The sequence below is a fragment of the Notechis scutatus genome, chromosome 2, assembly GCF_049901735.1.
Source record: "Notechis scutatus isolate UNSWTSFEM ecotype Mainland chromosome 2, rNotScu1.2, whole genome shotgun sequence".
In the NCBI taxonomy this organism is placed as follows: Eukaryota; Metazoa; Chordata; class Lepidosauria; order Squamata; family Elapidae; genus Notechis; species Notechis scutatus.
Window position 1 is genome coordinate 45,743,932 of NC_142010.1, and position 14,288 is coordinate 45,758,219.

At 39.7% G+C, this 14,288-nt stretch overlaps 1 protein-coding gene and 1 long non-coding RNA gene across 2 annotated transcripts; one reads left to right on the forward strand and one right to left on the reverse strand.

Annotated features, from left to right (window-relative positions):
- The first annotated feature begins 324 nt into the window (after window positions 1-324).
- On the forward strand, window positions 325-9,592 carry RHO (rhodopsin). Its single transcript, XM_026678532.2, has 5 exons — window positions 325-795; window positions 4,010-4,178; window positions 5,315-5,480; window positions 6,193-6,432; window positions 8,328-9,592. The coding sequence occupies exons 1-5, from the start codon at window positions 435-437 to the stop codon at window positions 8,448-8,450; spliced, it is 1,059 nt and encodes a 352-aa protein (XP_026534317.1). The 5' UTR covers window positions 325-434; the 3' UTR covers window positions 8,451-9,592.
- A 2,429-nt stretch (window positions 9,593-12,021) lies between these two features.
- LOC148132009 (uncharacterized) lies at window positions 12,022-13,551 on the reverse strand. Its single transcript, XR_015747493.1, has 2 exons — window positions 13,439-13,551; window positions 12,022-12,216 (listed from the first exon to the last, which is right to left on the reverse strand). It is a non-coding gene; the product is annotated as an uncharacterized LOC148132009 (long non-coding RNA).
- Between the last annotated feature and the right edge of the window lie 737 nt (window positions 13,552-14,288).

Genomic DNA, 14,288 nt, shown 5'->3' on the forward strand with positions numbered 1-14,288 from the left:
CAGGTGAGGTTTTCCAGAAGGAGGTTGTGATGTTTTTGTATTGGCAAGAGCAAATGGCACAAAGCAACTTCTTGGAGCAGACAGAGGCTGACTATTATGTCTTTCACCCTATTTCACATCTCCCTGTAGCTACCCATGCTGGGTATCTGCATATGCTTACAGCTCTTTGGAGATGAAGCCCCAGTACCAGGTGATTATCAATCCAGTGTGTAGAATTAAAGGGACCTATTTTATCTTGGATTATTATGATTGATGTTGACCTAAGTCTAAGTCATGCTGACACCAGTAACATAGTCTTAACCAGGGTCACCTTTTATAAAGGGAGCAGTGTTAGCTTGGAAGGAGCAACTCAACAAATAATTGATCAAATATAAGAAGACAGTTAGAAAGAAAGGCATTTTTGCTGGAAACGAGATATCTAAGAAGCTGCCACCATGAATGGAACGGAAGGCCTTAATTTCTATGTCCCTATGTCGAACAAGACTGGTATTGTTCGGAGTCCATATGAGTATCCCCAATATTATTTGGCAGATCCATGGCAATATTCTGCCTTGGCTGCGTACATGTTTCTTCTGATTCTGCTTGGATTTCCTATCAATTTTCTAACCCTCTTTGTCACCATCCAACACAAGAAACTCAGAACACCCCTGAACTACATCCTGTTAAATTTGGCAATAGCCAATCTATTTATGGTCTTGGTTGGTTTCACCACCACAATGTACACTTCCATGAATGGATATTTCGTTTTTGGGACAGTAGGATGCAACATTGAAGGCTTCTTTGCGACAATGGGTGGTATGTATTTTGATTCCTCCTCCCAAGTGTCATTTTCCCCTTAATGAACCTGTAGGCTGTAGTTGTATAGATCAGATTTTCCCTGTAGAGTTCTTGGCATGTTCTTTATAACACCAAATCAGAATTTCCAGAACAATGAACGTTGGGAAATTCTAGTTATATCTTGAATTTAGTAACTTGGACTTAAATGCTAGCAGAATAAAAAAAAGAAGCAAGTTGTTAATGTGGCTATGAAATGGTAAAAATCACACTCAGATTCAAAATATAATATAAAAACTTTGTTAATTTGTTCACCAACCTTCTTCTTTAGACAAAAAATTCTTATTGTGATCTTTGTCTGGCTCAGGCAGAGGATAGGTGTCTCTGGCAAGTTTTCACAATTTAATGGACTGGCAAAACTTTACTAAATCAACACACCAGCCTGCAGTAAATTTAAAGCATTAAAAATTATTTATGTGTTCAAGTCAGTTTCAAACATCATCTTGCAATGATTTAAATTTGGTTTATTATTATATATTTTACTACTCAAATGTACTGGGCTCAGAGGAGCCCTAATTTTGAAACAAAACAACCTAGGGAAAACAAATTCTCCCAAAGTCTTCTTTTTAGAATGCTGTTACATATAACAAAAGAAAATGGATAAATCCCAGCTTATTTCCTTTCACCTTTCATGTTGGAATGTTTAAAAAGGTGGCTTTTGTACAAATTCCATTGATTTCACTGTTTACAAAAACAATGTAAAACTGTTTTACAAAAGAAACAAACTTCTAATGAAGTTCTTTGAGAAGGAAGCAAATTTTTTAAGAAGTGTCTGCTCCAACATTATTGCTTGAATGCAGGCAGATACTGAAGAACACAACATTTAGATTTTAAAAAAATGTTCCAAGAACTCACCCCTCTTAAGTGCTCCAAGGAGCAAATCCTACATTCAACTATTCTTCAAGACAGAAATAAGAGGAATGTTATGACTTTTAAGGCATAAATATTGGGATGCTGTTCAAAACTGGAGATGGAAAGAAATGAAAAATCTTGGTTTTTACAATTTTGAGAAAAGTTCTGGTGTGTGAGCTAAAGGGGTATAGAACAGCAATGTCCCCAATTATAACTTATTTCACTATTATTTTTTATTTATTTTATTTAGTATATGGCATTTACAGAGGTCATGCAATCATGGATAAACAAATTTAGTTTAAATGTTTAACACACTATTATTTGTGGTTTGATGCCAATGTTTCCTTCCTTGGTCATAAATATACTTCCCTATGAAATAACTGTCTGAAGAGTAGCACAGATTAAATTATTAAATTATTTTATGAATAAAATATAAAAAGATAAACAAACCCATACAGAAATTTTAGGATAGGCAGGAAAAGGGATTGGCTGATTTATTCTTTTCCTTATTAAATTTCCCCCTATTCTGTGCATTTAAGTGGGAAAGTTCTGGACAAAATTATAAAGATCTGCCACATTCATATATTGGGTTGAACTTTAAAAATGAAGTCATTTTTAAAGAGACTATTAGACATGGAATAAGATCCTGGGAATGACATGAAAGTACTTAGTTAAGATGCACCCTGGTACTTCCACTTTGCAATCAATTTTAGATCCATTCTAAGAACAGGAATATCCCTAAGGTTTTAGATAAACAGATAACAGATAATCAGAGTTGGAAGGGACCTTGTAGGTCATCTAGTCCAAACCCCCGCCCATTTCTCTGATGCTTGGTGTATATTGGAAGTGCCAAGGATTGACCCCAGAATATTCTATTTACAATGTCCCTGTTATATCACCAATCTGAAAATTCCTCAGAAAAATATTGATTTTATTTATATTGATTAATAATTTTTCCATACAATCGAAAGAAAGGAAAGGAGAAAATATGCAAGGAAAACAAAATAAAGAACTAAAGAAATATAATTATTTCTGATCTTCTTTTCAACAGATAATTATGATTTTATAATCCCTCCTTCTTCTTATATATTAGATAAATTATTTCAGGCCCTCATTTAGTCCATATCTATTTTATTCTTCAAACCCATAAATCATCATTTAATTTCTTTCTTCCTTCGGCAAATAGTCCGTACAAGGTTTCCAGTTTTTCAGATAAGTTTTTTATTGTTTTTAATCTGCCCAAACAGGTTCAGTTTTGCCCTCTGTGTGGGTTATGACGTTTTCACAATCCATTCCTCCACTGAAGGATTTCATTATTCTTCCATCCTTGTACATCTTACTGCAGTTACAATACATAAGATCAATCGACATATCCAAATGCCTGTCTTTTCGAGCCTTGTAGTAGCCCTGTTCCACCCATCTATCTGCTCTGTCCTGCATCTATTGGAAAATCCTTAATATGGGTTATTGTAATATGTTACATCTGGCAGAATATCTGGAGACAATTAGATAATTAAAGTGGTGAAGAACAGAGTAGAATAATTGCTTATTGGGTCTGGCCATTTTAAGTATTCCACTCTAGTTTTATTCCTACACTAATCCCCAGTCAATTTTCCAGACCTGTTCAAAATGGTATAGATCAGGGATCTACATTGTTTTCCTCAGACCAAAGGCTGTGAATGCGGCTAATGCAAAGATTTTATTTCATTGACATGGCAGCTGCAGTTGCCAGAATCTGTGATTTTCAGGAACAGGGCCTCAGAGTGCCCCCTGTTGTTGATATTTAAAGCCCTAAATAGCTTAGTCCTGTCAAACTGAAGAACTTTTTTTCCCACCCATCTGTACAGCTTGTGGCAAGAGCCCCAGAGGTCTCTTCTCCCAACGCCTCTATTCCTGAAGTTCTCTCTATTCTGCAGAATATTCTCTTCCTAAAGAAATCTAGCCGGCATATTCCATGTACATCAATCAACATTTTGTCCTTTGGCAGGCATTTAAATATTAACACCTTTTTGTAACCTATGGCTCTTTAAATTTTTAATGTAAATTAATTATATGATTATCTGAATTTTTACATTCTATTAGGTTGTTTTACTTTATTTTACTGTTGTTCCTTGTTTTATTCTTGCAAAATATTCCAAGGATATTTTCTGAGGGAGAAGCACATAAATGCAATGCAATACAATGCGAAGCAACATCATGAAGGATCACAACAATGGAAATCAGAAAATAGTATTTTCATTTTTGGTCATGGAAATGTTTCCCCATCTTTCTGTTGCTGTTGTTTTTAAATATCTATCCGAGTGATTGCTTTATTCTCTTACAGGTGAAATAGCTCTTTGGTCTCTTGTAGTCCTGGCTGTAGAAAGATACGTAGTAGTTTGTAAGCCCATGAGCAACTTCCGTTTCACCCAAACTCACGCCGTCATAGGGGTGTCTCTCACTTGGATCATGGCCTTGGCTTGTGCTGCTCCTCCTCTGATTGGATGGTCAAGGTGGGTATCTGTTGAATCCATGATATGAATTGATGTATGGAGCTAAAGGAGCTAATGGGGATCATAAAGGAATATGTAGGTCCAGGTATAACTAATATATATTTTGCTATAAATATTAAGGGTAGTAAATTTGTCAGTCTTTTCCAACCTGGCATTTTCTGGGTATGTTGAACTGCAATTTCCTGGATTCCCCATACAGTTTGGTCATTGATTGGATCAATACATCAGATGCCAAGTTGGAAAAATTCAAATGCCATTGGATTTTTTTATTATCTTTTTTATCTTATTGTGGAAAAATAACTTACACAGATAATTTTTGTTGGCACCAAACTGTGAGTATCCAAAATCTCAATGATATTACTTCTGTATTTATTTATCAGGAGTAAATCCCTGATGTGTCCTCTTTTAATGTGGATGTCCACATTCCTTGTCCTTCTGCTTTTCTTATTCTTCTCTTATATTCTGCATGTAACTTCATAAATAAGATGACTATTCAAATCAATATCAAGAAACTGAGTTGGCTAAAAAGCCTCAGCAGCTCCAAGCCTCTGGTACCAAATGCACAGACTCATATGTCAATGAAGAAGCAAATAAATAGTTATATTACACAATAGCCAGAATAGTGAACTAGCTCTGTTTACCTGATTTTTCTCCCCTTTCACTCAACAGCGTTCAATTCTTAGAGACTGCCTGGACAAGTACTTACAATTTCCTTGGCAAGGTTTTCAGTAGTAGTTTGCCATTGCCTCCTTCTTACAGCTAAGAGAGAATGTCTGGCCCAAGTTCACCCAGGTGGCTTTGCGCCCGCAGTGAGACTGGAGCTCACAGCCCCCCAGTTCTAGGCTGGTGCCTTAACCACTACACAAAACTGACTCTTGGTTACTTGATACTATCTTGGATATAAAAATAAACAAATCTTACCACTCTCAAATAAGCAAGAAATGCTCCCAAGATATCTGACAGGGTTCCGACGGATGCCCTAATTAATTCATGAGCCTTCTTTCAAAGACACAAAGCCTACATAACTTTTATTTATTTAGGGTTAAGTAGTGAACATATTAACAACATTAAAGGTTTAGTATGACTATTTAATTCTGCAAACTGTAATATTCTACCTATATTTGATTTAAATACAGGTATATTCCAGAAGGTATGCAGAGCTCATGTGGAGTTGATTATTATACACCAACCCCAGAAGTCCATAATGAGTCCTTTGTCATCTATATGTTCCTTGTACACTTTGTCACTCCATTGATAATTATCTTCTTCTGCTATGGTCGTCTTGTCTGCACTGTTAAAGAGGTGGGTGATTCTACAGAAAGAGGAACCTTTTCTCCACCAGACTAATTCAAATTGAAAACATTTAACCCACACAAGGAGAATAAGAACCAGAGTTGTTAAGATATTAAAAGTTTTGATTGGTTGGTTCTCTTTGGAAATAACGTTATAGTCATAACCACATCCATCATCTTCTGCAGTGTATCTGCAATTTCCTAGGGTTTTCCAGCTGCATCAGTGCTAAGAGTTCATCAAGTTCTAATAGATTTTTGAGTGTTCCTTCTCCAGCATCCCAGAGATGTGCTTTACTGTACAGAAATCCAAGTGTATATTTAGAATAATTTATGGGAGTGTTTGTGTTAGGGTCTGAAGTCAGGAACAGGACAAGAGAACAATGGGGGGTGGGCAAAGCCCCAAATGATCAGGTCTGAAGTAAAACCCACCTTCTTCTCAAAATTCCTCCACTTATTTTCATAAGTGGTTTTCTTTATCCAGACTCCCCTCCCCTTAAGTTTACTACATTTAATTTTAACTTAACCATGCACACACAAAAATGTGTCCTCTACAGGTGGGACTGCAGGCCGCACAAGTTTCTTGAGAGCTGCACATAATGTTGAGTTTCTTCTTTCCAACACGTATTACAATGGTTACAATGGTCCTTCTTCTGGTTAACATCTGTCTGTTCTGAACAGCACAGTTGCAAAGTCTCAGTCACCTCCCTTGTTGTGCTTTTCAGGCCGCTGCTCAACAACAGGAATCAGCCACCACCCAGAAGGCTGAGAAAGAAGTCACTCGTATGGTCATCCTTATGGTGATTGCCTTCCTTGTTTGCTGGGTCCCTTATGCTTCTGTGGCTTTCTATATCTTTACTCATCAAGGATCTGACTTTGGCCCTGTCTTTATGACCATCCCAGCCTTCTTTGCCAAGAGCTCTGCAGTCTACAACCCAGTGATTTATATCGTAATGAACAGACAGGTAACTTGGATATGTTGCCACGGCTTTTCAAGAGTGTAATGATGATGGGCATTTACAGCATTTTCCCTAAGTGCTTAAAGTGCTTCCAATATACATCATAATAATTCATGTTGCAAGCCCTGCCAGATAGACTAATTATTCTCCATATTATAAATACAGGATTGGGGGAAACCAGCAGAACTTTCAGTGGTTTCATTGCCAGATGGCAAATGAAACTAGCCCATGACGTATTCACTCTCTTGACTGAATTTTGCTTCTTCATTGTATGTTAAGCAGCAATACATCTTGTGGAGCTGATATGTCAGTCTGACAATCCAAGCATCCTTGCAAGGGGTGTGTATGTGTGTGTGTGTGTGTGTGTGTGTGTGTGTGTGTGTGTGTGTGAAGTTAGGGGTCGAAGTTTGGGACCAGAGAAGATGTTCTTACACTCTTGAACTTGCCAAAAGCTTCTCCTTCCTTCAAACGAAGCTTCTCCTTGGATCAAATGAAGCTGCTAACAAATCTTAGTATTTGTGAGCCTTTCAAGGCAAGAAGGCTGAACCCTGTTATTTTAAGCAGAATGAAATATAGGTTTATGAATTATTTCCTTGGTGTTTGGAGCATACTAAGGATTTTCACTTACCTTGAGATACAGGGACCAATTAAGATAAATATGAGCTCTTTCTCTAGAATTTCAGGAGGAAACGCCATGGAAAGCCAAATAAAAACTTACCCAAGTATGCCTGCCAGTTACATTAGACTACAAATCCCATCATCTATGCAGAGTCTTAATCATCCAGGTCATGGTTGTCCCAAAAGGCAATTACACTTTTTCAAAAGGCAGCTAGGCTTCATTTTTTTCCTTGAAGACGTTTCGCTTCTCATCCAAAAGGCTTCTTCGGTTCTGACTGAAGAAGCGAGGAACTTCAGTCAGAACTGAAGAAGCTTCTTGAATGAGAAACAAAATGTCTTCAAAGAAAAAACAAAGTCCAGTTGGCTTTTGAAAAAGCACCTTTGGGACAAACCCCATTATTCCAAATGAACCAAAGGGCCAAAGAGGCAGAGGGAAGCAGATGGTGGGAGGCTGCTCTTATGAATGAATACGAACAGCAGTGTCCAGATTTTTATTCACTTTATTTATTATTAAATTTATATCTCACTTTGCAACTCTCAAGGCAGTTTACAGTAATAAAAAAGTACGACTGTTGCAATTTAAATCATGTTCAAATATGCATTTTATGATTAAAACTAATGACTTAAAGTTGGCTGAAAATTGTAATGATCACAATTATAAAAGCTTGACCAAAGAGCTGTGTCTTTGCCATCAGCCTAAATTCTGGGGGAATGAGATTTTAAATATGTCTTCTTAGCTATGTATTTAGGGATTCCCTAGCTGGAACTACCCAGAAAAAGCCCTGGTTATCCAATAGCCAGGTTAATGGCACAGGGGTCATCTTCAGAAGTGCCTATCAGACACAGGGGAGGAAATCTTGCAGGTCATCTGATTGTAAGCCATGTAGGGCTTTAAAGGTCAACACAACCTTAGGTTGTGCCCAGTATAGGCATCATATGATCCCTATATTATGCACAGATCAACAACCTGGTTATCACAGTTTGTACCAATTGCATTTTGTGGTTACTTTGAAGACCCAACATAAAGCACACTATGGTACTTGAGAAGAATTGGAATTAATATGTGGCTAACCTTCAGTGGCTAACCTTCACTAAATCTGCATCTGAGGGAAGGGCTGCAGTTGATGCCTTAGGATCAATTGTGGAAATGCACTTCTTGATAGAACAGCCATCAGCATGTTCCATGTTCTAGTATTATCACTGATCTTTGGACATGGTTATTGCAGCTTATTCCTGATGGTGCAAGTTGCATGTGCTAATGATTTTGTAATTTTTATTTGTAGTTCCGCAACTGTATGATCACCACGCTTTGCTGTGGAAAGAATCCTTTGGCAGAGGATGACACTTCTGTTGGCACCAAGACAGAGACATCTACAGTCTCCACAAGTCAGGTTTCCCCTGCGTAGATCTTGTACGGAAAGCCTTTGATTTCTGAATACTTCCTTTGAGTGACGGCATACTTTTCCCTTTCACCATTCCTTGTCAGCAGCATACCACTTTCAATTCACCTGGCAGCATAAACTCCATATTGCAAATTGTGATGACAAGAGAATGAAGCTGTTCAAGTTGCAATCCTATTTACTTTTACCCTGGAATATGGGATCCCATTTGTTTTTTATATTGCAAAATGGGACTTGATTTTTTTTTTGCTGGTAGGTCATATAGGATTGCAGTCTAAGTGGTGCAAATCAAATCAGCACCATGAAAGAACAAGAAGGTTAATGGCCCCAAACTTAGTTAGATATCCTGAAGCATTAGCTTGTATTGCTACAAATGCATTTATTTCTTATCAAGGTTGTTTGCTATCTGTCCCTAAGTACACAGCCTCTGTTGGGTTTCCATTCTTTTCCTGAGTTTTGTATTCAATGAACATTTGCACATTCGCGGTAGCAATTCGACCTGGATTTTTGTTTTCTTATTTCTTGATACCTGGAGACTTATCTGAGCTTAATTGGCAGAAATATTATCAAAATGCACCACTACAATCTGATGTTTGTGTACTAGGAGAGTGGATAAAGGTGACAGACAGTCTACTTAATACTGATTTGATATCCTCACACAGTTTGGTAGCATGAAGTGGAATGGTTCCAGTTCATCTAATCAGTACGGTTTTCAGCAAATAAAACTGCAATGTACTTCTCTCAAGATCAGAGAGAGACCACGAGTGCAAATGATCCAGTTAAAAAAAATATGTTGCATTGGACAGAAATTATGTATTACATTGATTGATTTTGAACAGTTGTATTCCAGATGTTCAGGGACAACCAGCGGTCTTGAAGTACCTTATGAAAAGCATGAAAACATGGGATCTTCAGAGACATTTAGTTGAGCTTTCAGTTAAATTAAGGATAGTAGGAACACTTTCCACCCCTTTCCCCTCTACCCAGCCACCTATGCCCTTGGGAAAGGGCCATGGCTCTGCTGAATAATACAGAGGAGAAAAGGGGGAGGAACTGCTAAGGAAGGAAGGAAGGAATTGTCCTAAATCTGACTTGAAATTATGATAAGTTAAGGAAGATCACAGAAGGAGCAACATCCTAAAAAACAACAACACACACCTCACCACCAGATGATCAGCTGCAAGCAAAAGAGAATCCTCAGTAGCATCAAAGGGCATAGAAAACAAATAGGTGAGGATGCAGAAAAGGTTGAGCACCAGCACTGAAAATCTTTCCTTCTTAGTCATACCTTCCTGACCCAAGAAGTTGGAGGGATCCTGCTCCTAGAATGAAATGGTAACTGTTGAGTAAGTGCACGCACGAGTTTGAGGGAAAGAAAAGCCAGGCTTCCCTTAAACAGAATGAAGTCACATGCCACATTTTTTTGCTATGAGAATATCACATAATGCAAGGGAAAGGCTAGATCACAGCTGCATGTGGAAGAAAACTATTTGCTGAACCATGGCTGATTTAGCTTTCCTGCACTGTAGGTAGTACAAAACTCCAAAAATTACAGAATCATAAATGAAATTCTGGGGTACTGAGCAAAACAGGAGGTAAAGCAATACTTCTGAGATTGTACCTGAATCCCTTTCCCTTTGCCAATTAAATACATTGATCGTTTTAGCATTATCTCATGAATGGAAAAAAAAAAACACTTTTTAAAAGCACCTAGAGAACCAGGGGCTGTTTCTAAGCTCCTCTTTTAGATAGAAATTGTCTGAACTATTAACGATATCACAGAACTTTCCCAAATATTCCAATTGCTGTGTACATGAAGAAAGAATGCTCATAAACTCTAGATTCTCATAAGAAAGATGAAAGATGTGGCTTTTATATTCTTAATGTTTGAAATATGTTCATATTTTGATTAAGTGACAGCCAAGCCACAGTTGACTTTTTGATTGATTTAAAAATAATAAATAAACAGCTGGGAGAAAATAATTACCCTATTTATTGGAAAGGTAGATGACCCTGTCTTCTTACTCCCCAATAATAGTTTGTGAAGTGGAGGAAGGTTGGGAATGTAATAGCAGAGGAAGAGATGGTTGAAAGTGAGCAAATGGTGGAAAATTCAAATAAGGAGAGAGAGGCAGGATGGGAGAAGCCACTGGCATAGCTTCAAGGAGACTAAACCTATCCCCCCTTTCTCCTTGTATAGGGAGCAAGCATTTCACACAAAGAGTTTCTTCACTGATAAAATAATACAGGATTCTGCTTTTTTGAGTAACTAATAGATTGGGGCTAGCATGCTGACTGAACACAATGAGTCCTAAGCGGACTTCCCTTGGAGTAAGAGCAGGCAAAGTTTTCTTGTGCTTGTAGCCTACGTTCTTTCTTTCTTGCAAGGAAAAGGGGAAAGAACTCAGCTCAAGAGACCCCCAAAATCTTGTGTTTTTCCCCCCTCTGATTCGCTCTCCAACCTATATGGGTGTCTCTATGGAGAATACTAAACTGAGCACATCTAGGTCCAGTACAGTAACAGCCTATACATGTATATTATGTATAGCTTTATGCCAAACTTAGATTTCCACAATCCTCTGCACAGGATTTTTGTGTCTTTTCTCTGTCTAACGTCTCTCTGTGGGAATTTTTTAGAAACTCAGTTTCTTCACTTTAGACCAAATATAGGACTTAAGGAAGGTTGCCAGCAGGACCATGGGGTAGAGGAAGGAGACACTAATGTCAAGAAGTGCTAAGGAATAGGAAAATCAAGATGTACAAAATCAAGAGTGTTCATAAGAAACAAAGAGAGTGATAGTTAAACTAGAATGCAGGAAAAACATAGCAAAGAATGCGTACTGATCATGGCTTCTGGAATTTCAACACCAATCAGCAGTGGCTACAGGAGGTCTTTGTCTTTCTTTCTATGCAATGAAGGGAGGTTTTGCATTGTTGGTATGTATTTTCTATTTTTTCTGAGCTGTATTTGTGTGTGTGTGTGTGTGTATATATATTTTTTTTTTTTTTTTTTTTTTTTTTTTTTTTTTTTTTTTTTTTTTTTTTTTTTTTTTTTTTTTTTTTTTGGGGGGGGGGGGTGGGTGGTTGGGGGGGGGGGGGGGGGGGTTTTTTTTTTTTTTTTTTTTTTTGTGTTTTGTGTTTTTTTTTTTTGAAAGAAAATGTTTTTTTAACACTCTAAGCTGATACCCAAGTATTTTCCCATAAGGGTGTTTTAGGGCAGTGTTCATCAAAGTGTGGTCCAAAGGCCCCTGCGTGTCTCCCAAGATCCTCTCAGGGACCCACAAAATCAAAATTATTTGCCATTATGTTGAAAAATAATATGATATTAAAATTCCTTTAAACAATTGTGAGAAGCAGTAATGGTAATGGATTTTGATTTTTTAAATTTTTTTAAATGCAAACGTTTTTATTTTTAATACGATAAATATAGAAAACCAATAAAAGCAAAAGGGGTCCTTGTAAGTTTTAAAAGTGGGAAAGATCCTGAGGGGAAAATGTTTAAGAAACACTGCTTAAGGAATATTTCCTTAATATAGTTTTCTTCATTACCCCCAGGCAATTGTAACTTATTTGGTCCTATAATGTTCTGCATTTAGAGAGTTATCTTGTTGATAGACTGATAGAAGGACAAACAGTGCTCCAAGTCCATCTCCATCATTTATTTCCAGAATTCTGCAGGTAGGGAACTAAAGCAAAGCATCACAGATAGGGAATTAAGAGGCAATACAATACCAAGGAGAAGGAAGCAAAGGTAGACACATCATTAGTCCACCTAGCTCAGGGGTGGGCAAACTTTTTGGCTCGGGGCCGCATTGACTTTTAAAATTTGACAGACGGGCCGGGTCAGCACAAGATTTTTTGGGAATCGCCCCCTTTCCCCCCTCTTCTCCTCCTTCCCCTCCCCTCGGAGGCCCCTGAGTCAGGAGTTGCTACCGCCGGGTCCAGTCCCGCGTTGCCTCGGGAAGGGAAAGGCAAAAATGAAGAGCCGCGGCGGTGCTTTGCAACGGCAGCAGCGCACCGGAGCGTGGGCTCAGCGGCTCCTGGTTTTGCCTTTTCCTTCCCAAGGCAATGCGGGACTGGAGCCGCGAGCTGCGCCGGCGGTAGCAACTCCTGACAGCCCCAGCTGGACACCTGAGTGGAGCCCGGGCAGAACTGCCTGTTGCTGCTGCCGGAGCACCGCCGGTCACCTCCTCCAAGCAGCCCGCCTGCCCGCCGGGCTTCCCCTCCGCTGCACGGCTCAGGGCCAGGCGCGCGCCCACGAGTTAAAAGGAAGCCAAAAGTTGCTGGGAAGTTGCTCGGGTTTCCGGGCTTCAGGCTTAAACTTTGCACAGGCAAAGTTTGCAGGCGGGAGTCTTCCCGCCAAGGAGCGGAAGGGTTCCACCCGGTGGGCGGGTGGGCGGGCTGCTTGAGGAGGCGACCCAGCGGTGCTCGGGTTGCCCTCCGCCACGTGGCTCGGGGCCAGGCGCGAGCGCCCGTGAGGAAAAAGGAAGCCGCAAGTTGCTGGGAAGTTGCTCGGGTGCTGGGAGCAGGCTTTTAAAGTGCCGCCCGAGCAGGACCGCCGAGCCGGAAACGGGACACCAAGGCAGGGCAAGGCTCCACCAGCAGCGGCCTAGCTTTAGATGGCTCCAAGCAACCGCTCAAGCAGCCCGCCCGCCCGCCGGGCAGAACCCTTCCCGCTCCTCAGCCAGAAGACGCTCCCACCTGCAAACTTTGCCTTTGCAAAGTTTAAGCCTGGAAGCCCGGAAAAAAAGGGGGATCGGCGGGGACTCACCTTCGGAGAGGTCGCACTCGAAGGTGATTTGAACTCCCAGCCGAGGCCTTTGCAAAGTTCTTCTTTTCTTTCCTACCCCGAGAGCGCTCCACACTGTTTTGCAGCTTTGGGGCCACGCGGCGCAGGGCAATATGCCACGGCCAGCGATTTTTTTTCAGGGCGGGCGGATTGGACAGACCAACGGGCCGGATGTGGCCCGCGGGCTGTAGTTGCCCACCCTGACCTAGCTCCTGCTGATGCCATGGATATAACCGTGCAAAAGTGGATACGAACTAAGGCAGGTCCAAAAGATATCAAAGGTATGTTGGATTAGGATGGGCAGGGAACACAAAACACTTGAAAGGAAGTAATATGGTAAGAAAATGCTTGAATCTGATTTACAAATCATTCACATCTTTCGTTTGAATTGCATGGAAGCTGAAAGGGGACTGTCCCTTTATTGTTTTGAAAAGGCCTCTGTTTTAGGATGCAAACCCAGAGGCACAGTGTCCACAAAACAACCCAGTGTCCACAAAACAACTAGAAAACAATGCAGTTTGGGATGCATTATGGGCCAAATGTGGACTAGAAATAAAAATTATAATAAGCAAGAAAAGGGTAAGAGAACACCTGTCTGATGTTGATGAATATAAATCACTGGGACCTGATTACATCCCAGAGTTCTAAAGAAGCTGGCAGATGTCATCTCAGAACCATTGTACCATATCTTTAAAAAACCCTGGAGCATTGGGAAACTACCAGAGGACTGGAAAAGAACTGATGTGGTTCCCATTTTCAAAAAAGGTGAAAAAAACAGGCCCAGGAAAACTACAGACCAATCAGCCTAACTTCAATATCTGGGAAGATACTGGAAAAAATAACCAAAAAACAGACCTTGAACATCTAAAAACAAATACAGTTATAACTAGTAGCCAGCATGGATTTATTAAAAACAGATCATGCCAAACCAATATTATTTCATTCTTTGTCAGAGTGACTAAATTAGTAGACCAGCAAAATGCTGTGGAAATAGTTTACTTCGATTTCAGCAAGGTATTCAACAAAGAAGACCATAACCTACTCCTTGGTAAACT

What these genes read in the sequence shown, in the direction of transcription:
- RHO (XM_026678532.2), top strand. Translation starts at nt 435, where the DNA reads ATGAATGGAACGGAAGGCCTTAATTTCTATGTCCCTATGTCGAACAAG. An exon ending in CTTCTTTGCGACAATGGGTG is followed by an intron (nt 796 to 4,009) that starts GTATGTATTTTG and finishes ATTCTCTTACAG; the next exon opens with GTGAAATAGCTCTTTGGTCT. An exon ending in ATATCGTAATGAACAGACAG is followed by an intron (nt 6,433 to 8,327) that starts GTAACTTGGATA and finishes TTTTATTTGTAG; the next exon opens with TTCCGCAACTGTATGATCAC.